Raw genomic sequence first — 13,486 nt, 5'->3', positions numbered from 1 at the left:
GAGAAGACAAGAAATCCTGGGAACAGATATTTGAATTCCCTTTAAAAAGGACCATTTCACTTTTTCTCCTCCTTTACATGATTATTTCAAAAAGATCAACGGAATGGAAACAGAACTTTCTGTATTTGTTTAAACTTCCAGTTTAAAAATCAGAATTTCAGAACAGGCGGCACGGATGTTGCAGTGGGTAGCACTGCCGCCTCACAGCAAGGAGGTCCTGGGTTCGGATCCCTGTCGGCCGGGGCCTCTCTGTGCAGAGCTTGCATGTTTTCCCCGTGTTTGCGTGGGTTTCCTCTGGGTACTCCAGTTTCCTCCCACAGTCCAAATACATGCAGATTAGGCTGATTGGAGAGTCTAAATTGTATGAGTGTGTGAGTGAATGGTGTGTGTGCCCTGCGATGGACTGGTGACCTGCCCAGGGTGTATTCCTGCCTTTCACCCAATGTATGCTGGGATAGGCTCCAGCCCCCCTGCAACCCTGTTCAGGATAAGCGGGTTAGAATAATGAATGAATGAATGAATTAATGAATTTCAGAACAAAACGTGCAGTGTGAGGAACACTGAGAAGCGAGAAAGTTTTCCTCAGCGCTTTCAAGAACAAAACTTTCAGCATTAAGAGCACAATTTGCAAGGTTCAGAATATAATTTCAGTATGAAAAGCAGACCTTTCTGTATTAAGAGCTAATTTTATTTTTTCAAAATCATTAAATTATCATTATTATTCAATTATTATTGCTTCATTCACAAAGACATGCATGTCAAGGTAGGTGTGCTCCAGCCACAGTAGTTGTACTACTACCACTATAACACAGTAACTAGGATGGGTCAAATACAGAGGACAAATTACCCCAGGGGGATCAACATGTCTTATATCTTATCTTAAATAATATTTTTCCTTAATTTCGTATTAATAAGTGTCACACCTTTCTGTGGTGGGGTACCGCTCAGCCACCTTTGCTGAGATTAGATCCTTCGTTGGCTTTGGGCTGGTGCCGGCGCCCCATCAGCCTGTAGAGGGAGTGCTTTATGGTGGCCTGGAAGGTGGAGGAGGAGAAGTAGAAGATGATGGGGTCCAGGCAGGTGTTTGCGGTGCTGAGGAGAAGGGTGTAGTACCTCCAGGAGGGGCTGTCTCCCTGCAGGTAGCCCAGCAGGTGGGAGAGGTTGTAGGGCAGGAAACAGACCACAAACACCAGCAGCGTGCCCAGGGCCATGCCCACGGCCTTCTGCCGCTTCCTGCTGCAGATGCGTGGCCGGGCGTACAGGAGACGGATGCAGCTCAGGTAGCAGAAGGTGCTGACCAGGAGCGCGACGAGGAAGAGGACGAAGAAGAAATAAAGCCGCACAGGGAGCAGGACCTCCAGCTGTCTCGGCGTGAAGTTGTCGTAGCAGACGGAGGTGTTGCCTGGCGTGTTGCCTGGCAGTAGGTGTTGCGTTAAGAAGATGAAGCTGCAATTGGCGGAGCCAAGGAGAAAGGCGAAGGCGCCGCCCAACGCACCATAGACGGGCTTGCGCAGCAGCTTGTAGCGGATGGGGAAGGCCACGCCCAGGTAGCGGTCCACACTGACGGCCATCAGCAGGAGGGAGCTGGTGTAGATGGTGGAGAAGAAGAAGAAGGAAGTGACGCTGCACAGGAAGTAGGGCAGGTCCCAGCGCATGCCAGATGCGGCCTCGTGCATCTTCAGCGGTAGGAAGAGGAGGAAGAGGAGGTCTGACACCGTCAGGTTGAGCAGCAGGATGTTGGTGGGCGTGGCCTTGCTCCGGACGTTAACGCTGAAGGCGCAGAGGGACAGGATGTTGGCAGGAAGGCCAATCAGGAACGTCAGGATGTAGACGGACAGTATCACCACATGGTTCGCCATAATCCTCAAGATCACCAGCGAAAGACCTGGGACAGGAGCATATCAGTCCATTACTGGGCAGTTCAGTCATCTATAATATTGTACAGTAGTAAGATTTATTTTCATGACACACTCAACACGCACTTTATGAGGAACATTTTTACGTTATTACACTTACTTATTCATGTGATTATCTAATCAGCCAATTGTGTGGCAGCAGTGCAATGCATACAATCATGTAGATACGGGTTAGGAGCTTCAGTTAATGTTCACATCAACCATCAGAATGGGGACAAAATTGAAATGACTTTGACCGTGGAATGATTGTTGGTGGCAGATAGGGCAGACAGAAACTGCAAAAAACAAAAGAAAATCATGTGAGCAGCAGTTCTGCAGACAGAAACGCCTTGTTAATGAGAGACGTCAGAGGAGAATGGCCAGACTGGTCAAAGCTGACAGGAAGGTGACAGTAACGCACATAACCACACATTACAACAGCGGTATGCAAAAGAGAATCTCCGAACACACAACGCATCATAACCTTAAGTAGATAGGCAACAGCAGTAGTAAAAAATAAGTCTAATAAGTACCTAATAATATTTTCCTATTCCCCTCAGTAAACAAAATTGTTATGCCGGGGGGAACAGAGGAACCAGAAGCAGACGGGGGTGCAGAAAAATGGCGATTTAATATCAAAAGGGCCAGACAGAGCAGGGTCGAAAAACATGCCAGGGTCAAAACCAGGGGGTCCGTCCAAAAAGGCAGAGGTACAAAAATCCAAAAAAAAGCAAAGAAGAGTAGGGAGGGCAAAGTGGAGCTTTAGAATGTAGACCGCTGTGTGTGCACGTGAGCTCGCCAATAGATTTCTCACAGAAAACGTAATTTGTCCACTTTTTTACTTTACAGTAGAGGTGATCAAACTTACAATAACTAAGTGCTAGTGTGTTCTAAGCCTTTACTGGTCCCTGTACGATGTTAGCATGATGTAGCTAGCATAGGCGAATAGCACAAAGCCATACAATTTGCTTTTTAACGGCACTTGGTCATTCGAACAATGTAAATAAAAGCATTCGATTAAGTTCGACGGCACCGGAATTTTCTGTCGTACCGTCCATAAATGGCAAAAGTCCCACCATAGGATTTATTTAAATCTTTAAAAGTTATACATTTTCTGAATCGTCATTAATTCATCTTGTTTCTATAAGTGATTTGCCGTGATCGTACAGTTCTGTAGCTATGTAAATGACGTCAGAAGGATACAGCACTGTTATTTGCGACCTAAACTTTGACGAACGCTCGAGAGCGTTAACATGATTGAAGTCTGACATGTCTATTGTCAAAATCCATTGAAACTATAAAAAAGTAACCAGGGACTTTGGACTTATAAGGCTGGTCATACCGAGTACCCAGCAAAAATATTGACCTGGCTACAGTCACACTTTTGACATTTCGAACTGCCACCAACTGCCATGTATGAGCGCGTGAAGTAAACCAGCAAAAGCTATTGTTGTGTCACCATTTTCGAGCTCCATATACGTAAAGAATGGAAAGGCAGTGAAATCTGCCTGTTTTTCGGTGCCGTCGGGGTCCAGCATTTAACATTGATGGAATGCTGGTAAAATGAGCGCTTAAAAGCCACAAAAACAGTCATTTTGTCACATTAAAATTCAACCTAAGCAGAATTATTGTCCACCACACGTTAATTTAAGGTTAAACTGAGATAATAATGATAATATTTATGTTGATTTACGGAAATACATTTTTCGGTTGTCCTCCCTAAGAAGAGTCCAGGGAAGCAGGCAAGGGTCAAAACCAGAAAACCAAATAAACTAGGGCAAGGACTCAGGAACAAGGGCAAGGGCAAGGCAACAAGGAGGCTAGAACTGGGGGACGGAATCAAGGGCTCGGGAAAAGAAACAGGACAAGACGAACTAGCACCGTGCGACTGAAAAGGACAGGCATAAATACACAGGGAAATGAGACAAACTAGGTGGGGCATGGGAGTGAGGGCGGTCTAACAAATGAACATCAGGTGAAACACATGAAAGGGTAATAGGACAATAACGAGGGGGAAAACGAAAAAGCGGACTGGATTCACAAAGACACACGTAAAACAAACGGCTCTGGACTAGAGAGTAGACAATGCATAGATTGAAGACGTAGTGATAGTTAAGAGATAGCAAACACTTCGCTGAAACAAACGAGTAATAACGGATAGCATAGGAAGGCGGAGTTATAGAACAGCGCAGAAATGCTAAGAGATGCGTTAGTGAGTTAGTAACGTGAATATTTCTAAATGACCCAATAAAAGTGATTGTTAGTTAGTTAGACAGACAGTAAGTGTATTAATCGGATTAGTACTGTACAAAACCTAGATTCGTAGTGGTTATAGTAAGAATAGTGCTTTACAACATTTAAGTACCAAGACAAAGCAGGAAGTAAGAAACGCGAGTGAGGAATTATTTGTGAACCTGACAATACCGTAAACACCTGAATAGTGGGGCACGCAGACAGGGGAGTGACTCGACTGGAAAACATTCAGACGCAGACATAACAGGGGAGGACGAGTGCAAAGACGAATGAAAATAAACAGAACCAGCCATGAAATATGAAAAATAATAAATTACAAGAATAAATAATACTAAACAATGATACACTAACACAGAGAACACAGGAACATAACAAAAATGCATACTATAGCACATAGTTATACTTACAACACAGCAACTGTTGTAAGAGGCAATCCTACTAACCCTGCCAAGTCCCTCCCTTGGAGCGGCGAGCCAATTATTCCGCTCCATAACAGCCAGCCAAACTCGGCTTTTTGGCAGGACCGGGAATCCACACCCACTTCAGAATAATTAGATCATTTGGCTATATTTTTTCATAACCACTTCAAATGTAATCTTTGTATAAAGGCATGCGAGACAAAGTAAAATAACATATTTTCTCAAAATTTCTGAAGGAGAAGAGGCATTTTAAGCGTTTTCCAAAAGATATATATAAATGTTTGAAAATCCTTTAATCAGGTCCGTAGAACAAGCAAACCCAGTCGCAGTAATCCAACAGGCAGAACGTTCGTTCCGAGTTTTTATTTTGTTCAGGCGAGTCAAATAGGCAATGGTCAATAGGCAGCAAACAGATTCAGTGGGGATAAGGCAGTTAATAAAACAAAGTCCAGGCAATGGGTCAAAACTCCAGGAAACAGGTATAACTGGGATAATCCAAATCATAATCATGGTCACAGGCAAAGGGTTGGTAACTAACAGGCTAAGCAGACAGAAACAGAATCCAAAAACAAAAGTCGAGGTGCCAAAACAGGTTGATAAATTACGGTCCCAAATCAGATAGACGGGATAAACAAAACGTAGAAGAGAGTATGGAAAAGACACATAACAATCGGACAACGAGACATACCAACTGAGGGGTTTAAATAAGACAGGGAACAAGAGGGAAACAGCCATCGGGTGTGGGAAACAATCAGGAAGTGAAAAAGCAGGTGAAACGAATGAATGAAGTGACAGGGTGGCAGCGGTGCGCACAGAGGTAACAAAAACACAGAATTGAAACAAAACCTAGACAGTGAAAAACACCGAACCCGACGGCTTTAAGGTGGACTTTATGGGTTCTTGTGGCAAAAGTGTTTATTCTGAGGAGAGGGTCCCGTGAAATTTCCCCCCAGACACAGGTGTACAACGGTCACTGTGTCTGAGGGAACTCCCGTGTGTGTGATGTGTGGGTTTGATGTTGGTTAGCAGACAATCCCACTTTGAAGTCAAAGACACCACAAACCAACAGTGCCTTTTGAGTCCTTCTAGTACAATATGCCAGGCAACCTTGATGGTCCTGAGCCTCACGGTATCATTGCAGTCAATGCCAAACATTTGGACGGTACAGGGTGTACACTGAAAGTTCTTCTATGAATCAATTTTCTGTAAATTTTGTAAAAAAAAAAAGAATTACTGAAATTAAGAAAAATGTTTCCACACCACAAGGGTATCTTGAATGGACCAAATGCATCCATAGAAGATCTGCTCTGATCATTCTTTGAGGTAAGATGAGGCTTTAATATTCAATCATTCAATATTAAATGCTTCTGGCAGTCTCGTGTTTAGTGCCACTGTCTACATGAAAGATGTGCAAGCCTATGCTTTTAGAACCGTAAAACCGCACGTAAACGCCCCCACGTTAAACCGCACATTATACGAGTGGCGGACATAATTTTTCATTAAACCGTTAAATCGTGGACATAGAAAGTGAACTTTTATTGCAGGGAAAACATCTTAAATCCAAAGTGTTCTTACCTGAGCATCAGCTAGTCAGGTCTCGCTGCTTTAATTAAGGAGGAGTGAGGTGACTTCCTCACTGGACCCAGTTTATTTTAGTCAGTGTTTGGCAAGGACTTCCTAGGACTGATAACGTCATGTGAGAGCATTCAGAATGAATCAGAACACAACTTTATTGTCCAAGTACTGTTTTTCATGCAAACAAGGAATTTGACTAGGTTAATCAGTTGCTCTCAGTTGAATAAAGCACATTGTGCATGTTCCCTTTGAATCCTTAGCTGTAGAGTAACTTAATATCATATCACTAGCACCGGTTGTATACTAATACCATGCTGATAGACCATGAATCTTATTTATAAAATGGTATTGCGATCAAGTTGTATCTTAAATAGCGGCTTATGCCGACAGCCATGAACATTTGAATATAGGTTTAAAGCTGGCAGGTCCTACACCATGCTGGTTGGTACAATGCAAAGGCTCATTAAATCTTCTGCCCATATTTTGGTACATCTGGTGGTGCACTGCTCACTAAAGTTAATTGTGTAAAATATCTGGGCTATGGATTGACTCTGAATTATCAGAAATCACATTTATTATCTATGTGAAAAGATTTGCTCTTCCCTTGGTGTTTTGCACTGATCAAAGTACTGTTTTACCATAAAAGTAAAAAAGAAGCTGGTATCCCAGTTGTTCTTGATTATGGAGATACTGTATATCAAAATGCTTCAAAAACGTATTGATATATATAGATGTTATATTTAATAATTTATGCTGAATTATTGTCAAATTCTCACATTCAGTGTCACCACTGCATAACGTACAGCCAACTGCAATGGCTTTCTCTCTGGCCCTGATACCAGTTCCATGTTTTGTCAGAACCCTCTCAAAAGAAGAGATGGTATTGTACATCTCAAGTGGTTTTATCCTGAAAATAAATATATTTCTCTATTTAAAAAAAAAACATTTTGCATGGGTTAACATCTGTAAAGAATCTGACGAATCTGACATTTAAATGATAAGACATCTGCTCAAGCCACCGTTTCCTGTGAGAGAGGATAGAGGAAATGTGATGAAAGTGGCCTTGCCTTTGAGAATGTGTCTGATGGTTATTTATCAGTGATCTGCCTAATGAGGCTAGTTGCATGTGCAACTGCACGTCTCTCCTAGCTTTTGAACCTTCGGCACTGAACAGATTCGTTTATTAACACTGTGACAGGAAGTCACGCCTTGCAGCTCAGACCTGAACCAATGTCCCACAATCAACCCGTTATCTGTCGCGTAGAAGGATCAGGTGCATGAAGTACTGCGGCTTACATAAATCTAAGGTTATTTCCCAGGTTGTGCTTACACTTGATTTCTAAATTGACAAAATGTTGCGAACGTTCAGCTTCTTACACACCTGTGATATATACATTTAAAATTAACGTAAATTTGAACTCATGGGATCAAATAATTGCTCAGCTATTTTCATCAAAATACAGTTGCACTACAACTTTTCTTGCACTTTTCATGCTTAAAATTGAAACTCAATTAAATATTATTTATATAAGGGCAAACACAGTGCACTTTGGGGATTTGCACACACCCCTTGTATATGCAGTACCTCCTAACCTCTAAACTTTGTACGGAGATATGATCATATCCATGATCGCAATACCATTTTTATAAACCAGGCTCGTGGTCTGTCTGCACAGTGTTAGCATACCTCCCGCTAGTGATATGATATTACGTTATACCATTACAGTACTGTGCAAAAGTTTTAGGCAGGTGTGATAAAAAATGCTGTAAAGAAAGAATGCTTTCAAAAATAAAAATGTGAATAGTTTATTTTTTATCAATGAACAAAATGCAAAGTGAGGGAACAGAAGACAAATCTAAATCAAATCAATATTTGGTGTGATTTCACAATGATTATAAATGAGGCTAAACACGATGATTGTGTTTCAACCTACATATTAAATTGATTATTGAAATTAGCTCCTGTTTGGTATAATTGGTTAATCACACACCTGACTACAAAATGTAAAATTACATCTTTTGGAAAATGAATATTTGCAAATCTCAAATGTGTTCTTTTATACTAACACACACACAAAAAAAACATATATATGGGTGCCTAGGACTTCTGCACAGTATATGGCTATAAAATACCTGACTTTGTGCAAGTATACCTAGAAGAATTGATGCTGCTTTGAAGGCAAAGTGTGGTCACACCAAATATTGATTTGATTTAGATTTTTCTTCTGTTCATTCACTTCTTCTGTTCATGCATTTTGTTTATTGATAAAAAGAAACTATTAACATTTCTATTTTTGAAAGCATTCTTATTTTACAATATTTTTCTGCACCTGCCAAAAATGTTTGCACAGTACTGTACAAGGGAACAATATGCTTTATTCATACATTATTTTATGAAGTCAAATTAGAAGAAGAAGAAGAAGAAGAAGAAGAAGAGTATTGTTGGATAATGATACATAGAGAATGCTACGTTTTTTTTCCCCATAGTCTTTAAACAAATGAAGTCATCAGACGGACGTCACCACTGACTGCTTTGACTAAAATAAATAAGAGCCATATAAATTCCCCTCACTCTGCCTCAATTTAAACAGAGAGACCTGACAGCAGGCTTGACGAGCTGGTGCACAGGTAAGAACACTTTGGTTTAACCTGTTCCCTGCAATAAGAGTTTAATTTGGAAGTCCATGATTTAATGGTGGAAAGATTAATCCTATCAGGCTGTTGTAAAATGTGTGCTCCATAGGTTCTGTTGTTAATGGAGCATAACGGAAAGCTGCATAAACTGACTCAAACACATCTATCAGTTCTTGTGCTTTTTTTAACGGATGACTTCTGTTTTTTGTAAATAACACTGATAGAACTAGTGTTGTTTCACTCTGAGTGAATGCAGAATGCAGGTGTGCAACTATGCACCAAATAACTGATCGGAAGATTTCCATTGGTCTGTTCCAGCTGTTCATTACAACATTTTGGTGGATGGCCAGTATTTTAAATTGGCTTCATCATATTAAAAAAATTGTATTTGAAATACAAAATGCATTTTGCTCTTTGTATTGTATGGTATTGGAAAACAATCTCCATGTGATTTGTATCAAAACACAAACTAGCCAGCTAGTGATGTTACCAGATTTTAAGAATTTATCTGTACTCTGTTGTAATTCAGAGAAACAATTCCTGGTTAGCTAGGCAATGTTACCTACAATGAAGATAGTAGGTAACTAATTTGCTTCCTGGTTGAATATTCTAGACCAGCCGGGATTCTAAGATGGCTTAAATGGATATTTACCAACGTGAAATGTCCCTTTAAAGTGTTGACACTCCTGGTTGGAGGTAGCTGGTCTGTGGATGGTCAAAGCTGGCCTCTCGCTGGACAAAGTTGATCAAAGCTGGTTATACTGGTAGAGTAGATGGTCACACTGATCAACTGGCTGAAGCTGGTCAGGCCAGGCGGTTGGATATAATTGTTTTGTGAGTGCACCTGACATTTCTAGGCATCAGTCTTCCTTGCTTTCCAGAGCTGTAAATTGACAATGTGGTTTTGCATGTTAGTTGATGATTAGTATGTCCTGCTGTTCACCTCAGCTTCCACAAGACCGGCCAGTGACCATCAGCCTAAAGCCTGCCCAATGAAACTCACGATGAGGGCGAACCATGTGGTGATACTGTCCGTCTACATCCTGACGTTCTTGATTGGCCTTCCCGCCAGCATCCTGTCCCTCTGCGCCTTCAGCGTTAAGGTCCGGAGCAAGGCCACGCCCACCGACGTCCTGCTGCTCAACCTGACGGTGTCAGACCTCCTCTTCCTCCTCTTCCTACCGCTGAAGATGCACGAGGCCGCATCCGGCATGCACTGGGACCTCCCTTACTTCCTGTGCAGCGTCACTTCCTTCTTCTTCTTCTGCACCATCTACACCAGCTCCCTCCTGCTGATGGCCGTCAGTGTGGACCGCTACCTGGGCGTGGCCTTCCCCATCCGCTACAAGCTGCTGCGCAAGCCCGTCTATGGTGCGTTGGGCGGCGCCTTCATCTTTGTCTTTGGCTCCGCCAATTGCAGCATCGTCTTCTTCACCCAACACCTACTGCCAGGCAACACGCCAGGCAACACCTCCGTCTGCTACGAGAACTTCACGCCGAGACAGCTGGAGGTCCTGCTCCCTGTGCGGCTTTATTTCTTCTTCGTCCTCTTCCTCGTCCCGCTCCTGGTCTGCACCTTCTGCTACCTGAGCTGCATCCGTCTCCTGTACGCCCGGCCACGCATCTGCAGCAGGAAGCGGCAGAAGGCCGTGGGCATGGCCCTGGGCACGCTGCTGGTGTTTGTGGTCTGTTTCCTGCCCTACAACCTCTCCCACCTGCTGGGCTACCTGCAGGGAGACAGCCCCTCCTGGAGGTACTACACCCTTCTCCTCAGCACCGCAAACACCTGCCTGGACCCCATCATCTTCTACTTCTCCTCCTCCACCTTCCAGGCCACCATAAAGCACTCCCTCTACAGGCTGATGGGACGCCGGCACCAGCCCAAACCATCAACAAATGATGCAGTCAGAGCCAAGAGGGTTGAGCCAGATATGGCCTTGGAAATCTCTTTCATCAACGACAAACGGGATGGTGAACTCCTTATTCGTATGCCAGTAAATGGAAAGTTGTGACACTCATTCATAAGAAAACATACTTTTTCTTTTTTTCTTTTTGAATAAAGCAATAATAATTTCATGATAAAGTGCAAGGTTCCAGACCATAAGGGACTGTATTGAAAATTATTCCCAAGTGTGAATGTGATCAGCATGTTTTATCCTTGTATACTTTGTCATATTTTGTAGTGTTTATTATTTAAATGTGATAATATCAATACATATGAATATATCAATCCAAAACATTCTCCCCATGTATTATATGAAATATGGAAATGAAACAAAAGCATTCACACAAAAACTTTATTTCAATTTGTTCAGGGGGCAGTACTTATATGCTTTGTTTGCAGATTGCTGCATAGGTTGAACAATCAATCTCGAACCCCGGTCCCCGGTGGTCTAACGTTACATCTCTTACTGTTTACTGTCATCATTCTTTCATAACATTATTTGATAACAGGCAGTTTTTTTGTTTTTTTTCTCAATCTCTCACTCTGACATCATGCCCCTTCCTCTCTCTGGCCTTGTGGTTTGTATTTGGTTGTTTGCCTTGACACTTGTTAAAAGGCCTGTATTTGTTTGTTTGCCTGGACACTTGTTTAAAAGGCTTGCATTTTGGTTTTGCCTTTCAAGACTAGGTTATGAGTAAAATAAAGTATAAAATAAATATTTGATATTCCTTCACCTGGTTGTGCGGTGTCTATGGGCAGGTGGCAGGTGGAGTTCCCCATGGAGTTGTGGGCGGTGCAGGACACATCGAGCCACTCTTCCAGAAGCCCTGTCAGCACGGCACCCTTCTGCTCCACAGCAGAGGCAAAGGATGCTGGGGGATTGGTGCTGCTCACCGTCGCCTCCGACAGCCGCACGCCTTCCAGCTCACCGTCGCCTCCGACAGCCACACGCCTTCCAGCTCACTGTCGCCACAGACAGCCACACGCCTTCCAGCTCACCGTCGCCTCCGACAGCCACACGCCTTCCAGCTCACCGTCGCCTCCGACAGCCACACGCCTTCCAGCTCACCGTCGCCACAGACAGCCACACGCCTTCCAGCTCACCGTCGCCTCCAACAGCCACACGCCTTCCAGCTCACTGTCGCCTCCAACAGCCACACGCCTTCCAGCTCACCGTCGCCACAGACAGCCACACACCTTCCAGCTCACCGTCGCCACAGACAGCCACATGCCTTCCAGCTCACCGTCGCCACAGACAGCCACACGCCTTCCAGCTCACCGTCGCCACAGACAGCCACACGCCTTCCAGCTCACCGTCGCCACAGACAGCCACACGCCTTCCAGCTCACCGTCGCCACAGACAGCCACACGCCTTACAGCTCACCGTCGCCACAGACAGCCACACGCCTTCCAGCTCACCGTCGCCACAGACAGCCACACGCCTTCCAGCTCACCGTCGCCTCCGACAGCCACACGCCTTCCAGCTCACCGTCGCCACAGACAGCCACACGCCTTCCAGCTCACCGTCGCCACAGACAGCCACACGCCTTCCAGCTCACCGTCGCCACAGACAGCCACACGCCTTCCAGCTCACCGTCGCCTCCGACAGCCACACGCCTTCCAGCTCACCGTCGCCTCCGACAGCCACACGCCTTCCAGCTCACCGTCGCCACAGACAGCCACACGCCTTCCAGCTCACCGTCGCCACAGACAGCCACACGCTTTCCAGCTCACCGTCGCCACAGACAGCCACACGCCTTCCAGCTCACCGTCGCCTCCGACAGCCACACGCCTTCCAGCTCACCGTCGCCTCCGACAGCCACACGCCTTACAGCTCACCGTCGCCACAGACAGCCACACGCCTTCCAGCTCACCGTCGCCACAGACAGCCACACGCCTTCCAGCTCACCGTCGCCACAGACAGCCACACGCCTTCCAGCTCACCGTCGCCACAGACAGCCACACGCCTTCCAGCTCACCGTCGCCACAGACAGCCACACGCCTTCCAGCTCACTTCAATTATGAGAATGGGTCTAGCTAGCTAGCTAAATTAGCTGGTTATGACTGAACCAGAGCATCATTGCTCAATCTAATGAGTGAAAACTTCATATAGCTTCATATAGGAAATGGAAATACTATAACTGCTGTCTGTCCTCCATCATTGGTAAAATGGCCACAAACATACATCAATACACACATGCACATATACTCACACACATGCACACACACACAGATGAGGTGAATTAACTGTGTGGTTGACCTTCCTTCAAAGACAGTTGAGCGTATGGCAAGATACACATGTTAGCTTGCAAATCAATGGAGAACTGTATAGATGTAGGCTGATTAAGCAGTCTGGACAGGGAATTGGATGAAGACATTGTTTGCATATATGTATCATATACAGGACTGGTATGCACAATCTGGGTCACAATGTATTTTACATTATTACCGGGTGTGCTGTGTTGTATGTTGCATAGGCTGAACAAAAATGGCAGGCAACAGCATCGGAAAGAGTCACATCCAAGATTAAATCATTTTAATGACATTACACTCCATTGCAATTTAAGTGCTAATGCAATGACATCCAATATGCAATAGAAGAGTAAATAAGTGCAAGCTCTGATTAATACAGTTAACAACAAATACAAGTATTTTTTTTTTGTGGGTTCAGCAAAATGAACTTAAATTATTTTAAATTTTTTATAAAAAAATTTTTTTTTCAAAAATATTTTTGAAACGGAATATTTAACAGTTTTCTTTTTCCC

General features: G+C 43.9%; 1 protein-coding gene across 1 annotated transcript; it reads right to left on the bottom strand.

Moving 5' to 3' along the window:
• Positions 1-944: 944 nt before the first annotated feature.
• Positions 945-1,865, bottom strand: LOC133139218 (free fatty acid receptor 2-like). The gene has a single exon (XM_061258657.1). The coding sequence runs from the start codon at positions 1,857-1,859 to the stop codon at positions 945-947; it is 915 nt and encodes a 304-aa protein (XP_061114641.1). The 5' UTR covers positions 1,860-1,865.
• Positions 1,866-13,486: the final 11,621 nt, after the last annotated feature.

This window comes from Conger conger, chromosome 1 (assembly GCF_963514075.1).
Source record: "Conger conger chromosome 1, fConCon1.1, whole genome shotgun sequence".
In the NCBI taxonomy this organism is placed as follows: Eukaryota; Metazoa; Chordata; class Actinopteri; order Anguilliformes; family Congridae; genus Conger; species Conger conger.
Note: the sequence above shows the minus strand (reverse complement) of the source record. Positions and strands in the feature narration are given on the sequence as shown.